General features: G+C 55.8%; 1 protein-coding gene across 1 annotated transcript; it reads right to left on the bottom strand.

Moving 5' to 3' along the window:
- Window positions 1-603: 603 nt before the first annotated feature.
- On the bottom strand, window positions 604-3,498 carry LOC310915660 (noggin-2-like; the record flags this gene model as incomplete). Its single annotated transcript, XM_083872720.1, has 1 exon — window positions 604-3,498. The coding sequence occupies one exon, from the start codon at window positions 3,496-3,498 to the stop codon at window positions 2,872-2,874; it is 627 nt and encodes a 208-aa protein (XP_083728846.1). The 3' UTR covers window positions 604-2,871.
- Window positions 3,499-8,368: the final 4,870 nt, after the last annotated feature.

Below are 8,368 nucleotides of genomic sequence, written 5' to 3'. Positions count from 1 at the left end.
TGGCCGCGGCCTTTGGCAGCGGTTTGTCCCTCAGGGATGCCGGGCACGTTCCAGACACCAGTGGGGATGGCCAGACCTTCCCCTCCAGCACCAGCAGCCCCATGCAGGACACACAGGGGGAACGGCCTGGAGCCCCTCAGGGCCGCCCTGCGAGCCCTGGGACTGACACATGGACAGACAGACAGACGGACAGACGGATAGACGGATCTCCACCGGCAGCGGGCTTGCACTGCCTGTGCCCTTTGCTCTCCAGCTGTCGGAGCCTTGCCCGTGTGGAGCCCATGTCTCGTTTGTGCCTTGCCCCGGCTCCGGGAGCTGTGCAGGGAGCTGCGGGCACTCCGGGCTGTGTCAGGGGCTGCTGACCCCGCACACACCCCCTGGACACTCCACTGACCCCGCACACACACACTGGACACTCCAGGCTCTGTCAGCGGCCCCTGACCCCGCACACATCCCTGGCCACGCCGCGGGCAGCGCTGCCGCACCCGGGGCACCGTCCCTGCAGGAGGGCAGGGCAGGGCAGGGCGGGGCAGGGCAGGGCAGGGCAGGGATGGGATGGGATGGGCAGGGCAGGGCAGGGCAGGGCAGGGATGGGATGGGATGGGATGGGATGGGCAGGGCAGGGCAGGGCAGGGCAGGGCAGGGCAGGGCAGGGCAGGGATGGGCAGGGAAGGGAAGGGAAGGGAAGGGCTCCTCTCTATCCTTCCCTCTTTTCCTTGTAGCGGCAGCCAAGAAAAAACAAAACAAAACAACAAAACAAACAAAAAGACCCTTAAACATTTGTTCCGACCCAGGTGGGGCTGCCAGGCCGTGCCAGGCGCTCCCATGGCCGGGGCAGCACCTCGGACAGCCCAATCCAGGAGCCGCAGGGCAGGAACCTCCCCAGGATTTCAGGTGGCACCTCCAGCCCGGGCCATCGCAGCCTTTCCACGCTCACGTTCCATGTTCCCAGCCATTTCTGTGTTCTCCTCTGTCCCCGGCTGGCTGTGCAGGCAGTGACACTCCAGGCGGGATCCCAGACAGAAATCAGCGCTGTCCCGCCTTTGGGGCATCTCCTGTTTGACACCAAACCCGGACCCATCACCTGCTCTCAGCAAAAATCCGCTGCTCTCCCGGGGAGAGGAGTGCAGAATGTTGTTTTGTTTTGTTTTGTTTTGTTTTGTTTTTTGTTTTTTTTTTTTTTTTTTTTCTTCAAAGATAGAGTTTATTGCTAAAAATGTTTTGATCAGTGATAGCTCATATTTACATTGATATGTTTTTTAAAGGAATATTCAAGTAAACATTTCCAATAGTTTCTGGCATAATCTCTAGCTTTTCTTTTTTTTTTTTTTTTTTTTTTTCCTCTTTTTTTCCTATACACAAACGTTAAAAATAAATAAACTGTACACAGAAAATTTCCTTTAACATCTCTACACGACTATATGTATTCCCACACAACAACAAAACAATTCCACTCTTTCATAGATTTGTACTTTTCTTTAAAATTTCCTTCTTAATTAATTGTTATACATTAAAAAAAAAAAACCAAACAACCCTAGAGAGCTTGGCAAATTAGTTCAAACATCAGTGACAAGGTCTGAAGAAGACAAAAAAAAAAAAAATAAAAATACAGCACAGAGGAACAATCGATCAGGGATGTTCTGGTTCTTCTTTTTTTCTTTTTTTACACCCCCCGCTGCTTTTCTCCTTTTGATAAAAACATCTTTACAGGAAATTTCCGCTTGGGTTCTGTGGGGATGGGCTTAAAATGTGGTCCTATGTCTTTAAAATAATAATAATAACAATAATAATTATAATAATAATAAAAAAACAGCTGCAATTTCTCCCCCTTTTTTCCTTTAAAATCTCTCTATTTACATGGCTGGTAGTTTTTTTTTTTTCCTTTTTTTTTTTACAAAGTCTTTTTTTTTTTTTTTTTAATTTTCCTTTTGTTAGAAGGCTATATACGTATAAAAATAGACATCTGATTGTAGTGCTTTACTGTGCCTTTGGCCTGCCCTGCAGTTCCTGGGTTCGCTTTTCTCCCTTTTTTTTTTTTTTTTTTTTTTTGAATAAAATAACATTATAAGAAGTCCAAGGGAAAAAAAAAATTAAAATAAAAAAATTAACACCAACAACAAAAAAATCAAACAAATTCCCTCTCCCCAAAAAAATCCCAAAACAAAACAACAACAAAAAAAAAAAAGAAAAAAAAAAAAAAAAAAAAAGAAAAAAAAAATTAAAAAAAATTAAACAAACCCCCAAAGTGGTTCATCTTCTCCCACTTCGCTCTGGGGGGTGGGAAAATAATTAAAAAAAAAAAAATCCACCCCAAAAAATCATCCTGAAACCCACCCCCTCAAAAAAAAAAAATTAATAATAAAAAATTAAACAATCCCCCAAAGCGGTGCATCTTCTCCCACTTCGCTCTGGGGGGTGGGAAAATAATAATAATAAAAAAAATCCACCCGAAAAATCATCCTGAAACCCCCCCTCCCCCCCCCAAAAAAAGAAAAAAAATATTAATAAAAAATAATTAAACAACCCCCAAAGCGGTTCATCTTCTCCCACTTCGCTCTGGGGGGTTGGAAAAAAAAGAAAAAAAAATTCACCCAAAAAATAATCCCGAAACCCACCCCCCCCACCAAAAAAAAAAAAAAAAAAAAGGAGAAAAAAAAATTAAACAAAACCCTAAAGCGGTCCATCTTCTCCCACTTCGCTCTGGGGGATGGGAAAATAAAAATAATAATAAAAAAAAAATCCACCCAAAAAATCATCGTGAAACCCCTGCCCCCCAAAAAAAATAATAAAAAAAAAATAAAATCCCCCCCGCAAATGGTCCCCCCGCAGAGCCGGCCGGGAGGGCGGCAGTGCAAGGCCCGGCCGGGCGGTTCAGCAGGAGCACTTGCACTCGGAGATGAGCGGGTACTGCACGGGGATCCAGGTGCAATACTTCTGGCCGGACCAGCCCTGGCAGTGCCAGCGCAGGAAGGTCTTGGTGACCGACTTGACGGGCTTGCAGAACATCCCCTCGGGCAGCGAGCAGGAGCGCTCGGCCAGGCAAGTGCCCTCCTTGATGTAGCGCGGCCAGAAGCGCACGCCCAGGTCCTTCCAGGCGTAGAGCACGGGGCAGCGCGTGTGCGCCCAGAGCCAGTGCAGCACCTTCCTGCGCGCCTTCTTGCCCAGGCGCAGGCGGGGGCCCGGCTCCAGCCGCCGCAGCTCCGCGGGCAGCGCCGCCCGCCCCCGCCCCGCCGCCGCCGCGGCGCCCGAGGCGTTGGCCGGCCCCGGCACGGCCACGGCCATGAAGCCCGGGTCGAAATGGCTGCCCAGCTTCTTCCTCAGCGTCCTCTCGTCCAGGTCCTGCTCTTTGGGGTCGTACTCGGGGTCCGGGTGCTCCACGATGTCCTTGACGGGCAGGTGGTCGCTGGGCGAGGGTCGCAGGCGCAGGAAGGGCTGCCCGGCCGCCCGCGGCCCCAGGCACAGGGAGAGGCAGAGCAGCAGCGCCCGGATCGCCCTCATGCTCCGGGCGGGCCTGGGCTCCTGCTAGCGCTGCCCGGCGGCGCCCGCCGCCTCCCGGGGGCTCATAAATAGCCGGAGACACCGGCGGGGCCCGTTACTTTAAATAGCCGGGCCGGCCTTGTGTGACAGCCGCATCTGAGGCTCGGCCGCGCTCGGGGCTCCCCGCCGGGCCGGCTCCGCAGCGCCGGGGGGTCCGGGCCGCCCCCGCGGGGAGGGCAGGGCAGGGCAGCGGCGGCCGAGCCTTCCTCTTTCTCCTCCTTCTCTTCTTCCTCCTCCTCCTCCTCGTCCTCCGCCGCCGCCGCCGCCGCTCCCGCTCGCTCGCTCCCCCCCAAAATTCACAGCGGACTCGTCTCCATCGCCATGGTGACAGCTGGGCCGAGCCCCACGACAGCTCGTCTAGACGGTGTGACAAGGTTTGGCGTGAGACCGGAGCCCGAGAATAAAACCCTCCTTTATAGCCGGGCGCGCCGGGCGAGGGGGCGGGAGGAGGGTCCCGGCGCCGGGGCCCCTCGGGCGGGCGGGCGGGCACGGCCGGTGTGCGGGGCTCGGGCGGTCCCCGGGCCGGTGTGCGGGGCTCGGGCGGTCCCCGGGCCGGTGTGCGGGGCTCGGGCGGTCCCCGGGCCGGTGTGCGGGGCTCGGGCGGTCCCCGGGCGGTCCCCGGGCCGGTGTGCGGGGCTCGGGCGGTCCCCGGGCCGGTGTGCGGGGCTCAGGCGGTCCCCGGGCGGTCCCCGGGCGGTCCCCGGGCCGGTGCGGGGCTCAGGCGGCCGCGGGCTCGGGCGGCAGCGCCCCTGGCCCGGCCGGGCTCCTCCTCACGGCCCGGGGCATCCTCGGCGCGGTGGGGCTGGGGGGACCGGACAGTATCCCCGGGCCCGGCGAGGCGGCGAGTCCCGGTTCCCCGGCGGCTCCTCGGGCAGGGGCGGGTTCGGCCGCCGCTCAGCAGCCCCGGCGACCCATCATCATCATCATCATCATCATCATCATCATCATCATCATCCCGGTACCGCCGCCGCCTCTTGCTCCGGGGACCGCGCTCAGCGCATCCAGCCGCGCCTCCGCTCCGTGCTTTGAGCTGCCGGCTCTGCCTGGCCCGGCTCGGCTCGGCTCGGTGTCCCCGGTGTGTCCCGGTGTGTCCCGGTGTGTCTCTGCTCTGTCCCGCCGCGCTCTGCCGCTGCCGCCGCTGCCGCCCAAGTTAAATACGCGCCCGGCCCGGCGGGGCCGCCCCGCCCTCGCTGTCACTTTCCCCGAGCGCTGAGTGACAGCCCCGTCCTGCTGCCGCCCCCCGGTCCTGCTGCCACCCCCCGGTCCTGCTGCCGCCCCCCGGTCCTGCCCCAACCATCCCCCCGGTCCTGCTGCCACCCCCCGGTCCTGCTGCCGCCCCCCGGTCCTGCTGCCGCCCCCCGGTCCTGCTGCCACCCCCCGGTCCTGCTGCCACCCCCCGGTCCTGCTGCCGCCCCCCGGTCCTGCCCCAACCCACCCCCCGGTCCTGCTGCCGCCCCCCGGTCCTGCTGCCGCCCCCCGGTCCTGCTGCCACCCCCCGGTCCTGCTGCCGCCCCCCCGTCCTGCCTCTCACCCCCCGGTCCTGCTGCCACCCCCCGGTCCTGCCCCATCCACCCCCCGGTCCTGCCGCCCACCAGCCCCCCGGAGCCGCCCGCCCCCTCCCCGGCGCCGTGTCCCAGCAGCGGCCCCGTCCCCCCGGCCCCGGGCAGGGCTCCTGGCGGTCCTGGGTCCCGCCGGGGGGCCGGACCCTCGTTGTGGCTCTGCCTGTCACGGCTGCTTTGCTGCCCCGTGTCTGCCTCTCCACCATCAAACCGCCTTCCAGCTCTACACAGAGATTTATTAGAGTGGGATAACCGTGTCCTCAGAGCCCCTCTGGGACAGGACACCGGGGTGGGGCCACTCCAGCATCGGCATCTCAGCACCCTGTGCAAAGGAGCCTGAAACCTCCCAGGAGCATCACTCACTCCAGAGGAGGCGTCCTGCATCCCTGGTGTGATAACCAGCCAGGTTAAATCTCTTCCCTCACTCCTCCTCAGCCATGTGGGGCTCTGTCTGTTATTTTAGAGAAGAGCTGCAGCCAGAGCCTTTGAGGCACAGGCACTGCCAGCCTGGTGTGTGTCAAACCCCAAACCCCAAACCCTCCTCACCTCCTCTACCTCCACATTGCTCTGCACTGAGCTCACCCTTGAACCACGTCCAGAAATTGGACACACAGCTGGTTCCTCGGGGCTGACAGTGTGTAAGAACATTCCTGCCCGTGCCAGTCACTCTCTCCCAAAGCCATGAGATAACCAGTTACCCAGTGGAGCCAAGGCAGGGCGCACAGGGGCTGAGGTGGGGCCAGTCTCCCTGCAGTGTTCTGACCCAGCAGAGTGATGGGCTGCAGTGATGGTCAGCCCAGAGCATCCCTCTGGCACAGCTGGGGGCTGTACACTCACTAGACTAAATATCAGAGCATCTCCCCTGCCTTCTGTCTCTTCATCATCCCAGAAATGCCAAATGTTGGGTTCAGACAGGAAACAAAACCAAATTCCCCTAAAACAGAGAGGCTGGACACCCAGCCCTGAGTCTGCATAGTCAGAGCATCTGCTGGACTTTGGGGAGACAGAGCTGCTGTCCCAGTGCATCTCAGGAATTTACTGTCTCAGGAGTTTAAATGTATCTAGCCTTTCTCCCCTCACTCTGTGTTTCTGCTTTCATGGTCCCCGCTTGGTTTGCTGAGCTTGGAGCTTTTCTTCATTCATTTGGCTCACATAGACTCTACAATCAGACACATGAAACTGTAGCGTTTCCCAGATTGGTATTGCTGTCACCCGAGGCTGAATATTATCCCTAAAACCTTCTTATCTGTTTTCTGACCCTGATGCACACACAGTGCTTGAAGTGAGGGCGACCTGACTGTGCAGGATGTGTTCTGCCACCACTCGCTGCTGGGTGGGAAAATGCAGCGCTCTCAGCAGTGTCAGAACCAAAGCAAACACAGGAATGAGAAGCAGCTCAGGGCAGAGACACCCAAGAGTCAGGAAGGGGGCAATTACTCAGCAAGACGTACTGCTGTTGGCACTGCTGCCTGAGCAAACCCTGGTGGGGTGATTAACATCTGACTGTAATTGTAATAATAAAATCTGACATGTACAGAGCATTTTTCATCCTGAAGGATCCCAAAGCACTCGAGTAACTTAACTCCTTCAGTTGTCTCCCGGACTTTATAAACATCTTAATCATCCTGCCTTTGCTCTGGCCACCCTCACCTTGCCTCAACAGGTGCCTCGTGGGAGAGGAGAGGCTCTCCAGGGTGGGCTGGAGAAGATTTTCCCCTCTGGAGGCAAGATTCCTGGAAAATGGTGGTTGGCATGTCCTGGGGTTAGTGAGGGGGTTAGGAACCAGTATCTGCAGGGGGCTTGGAAGATTGCAGTGTGTTAACTGCCCTGCTCCTGTGCCAGCCACTGTGAGGCATTTCACTTGGTCTTCTGAAGTTCCCAAGGGGGAAATGAAGACTAGCCCCAAGGTAGGAAATTTAAGGCTTCATTCTGTCTGCAAGATCCACCATGAGCACCAAAGGCTGCCTTCCCTTCCCTTCCCTTCCCTTCCCTTCCCTTCCCTTCCCTTCCCTTCCCTTCCCTTCCCTTCCCTTCCCTTCCCTTCCCGTGCATTCCCATCCACCTCCCCTGTTCCTGCTCCCTGTGGGCACACAGCCCAGGTCCCAGTCTAGCCCTCAATTAAAGGATTTCAAGTTGGAAAGTGTACATATCCCATACAGAAAAGCCTTATCAAAATAATTCTATGCAAGAAGAAAAGATGTGACGTTGAGGGCACTTTCTGAGAGGCTAAAATGGTTAGCAGCTGCTTATTTTTGCTTCTTTTCCTTCTCCAGCATTCTTTTTGCCAGCTAAAGAAGACCTGGAAAATTTAGAGACAAAGTAAAAGGGCATTTTTAGTTCACGTTTGAAACTCTGTTTTCACTGGAAGGCTGTAAGCACGCAAACTCCAAGTAGCAGCAAAGCATCAGTGATACTCTCTTATCAATAAAGTTCTTCATCTGTCAAAGTGTTTTATCTCTTGGCTGGTGTCAGACAGCACTAATTGAAATTGTGTTTCACCAAGTGAAATTGTGTTTGTTGCAAAGTCTTCCCCACTCCTTCAGCTGTGGGCACAGAAAACTTGGAAAAGTCTCTTGCCAAAAGCAGCACAGGGAGCCCAGACTTGGGGAGATGAGACTGAGAGGAGAGAGTTGAAGAGAATTTGAAGAGAGGGAGAGAAGAAAAAGAGAAGAAGAAAAGAGAATATGAAAAGAGAAGAGGAGAACACAACTCCCAGCCAAGTGTGTTTTTCCTCTTTTGGTTGCATTTTTCGTGCTGCTTTCTGTGTGTTTAAGTTTTCCAGGATCTCTTTATGCTTGAGAAATAATGGTGATGGGCTGGCATGGCAAATATGAGGAAAGGCTTGGGTCTGACAAGACAAAAACCCTAATTTTCACTTAAAGAACCAAAAAAACCCCCAAAAACCAAACCCCTGATGGCGCACCGGGTTTTCATTAGAGATATGTTTATTTTCCAGTAGAAATACATTACCCTGCTCTCGTCAGTGAGTCTAGAGGAGCAGTTCTCAAAGTCTGCCACGGCAAGTGGCTGGCAGGGCTCCCCAGGCAGCTCCAGCAGCAGCTCAGGGGCTGCTGGACACACTCAGGGCTGAGAGCAGCTGCCTGGCCCCAAATCTTGGTGAAGGTGACAGGGACAGCAAAGGCCACACCCCGGGGCTGGCGGTCACTTGGCACCTCTGCTCAGTGTGTCTTTAATTGGCCAAACACTCCCAGGGGAAAAAAAATGTCACCATAAGGGTGGGATGGATGGGACACACAGGCACACAAAGAGTG

This window comes from Zosterops lateralis (assembly GCF_965231275.1).
Source record: "Zosterops lateralis genome assembly, chromosome: 15".
In the NCBI taxonomy this organism is placed as follows: Eukaryota; Metazoa; Chordata; class Aves; order Passeriformes; family Zosteropidae; genus Zosterops; species Zosterops lateralis.
Note: the sequence above shows the minus strand (reverse complement) of the source record. Positions and strands in the feature narration are given on the sequence as shown.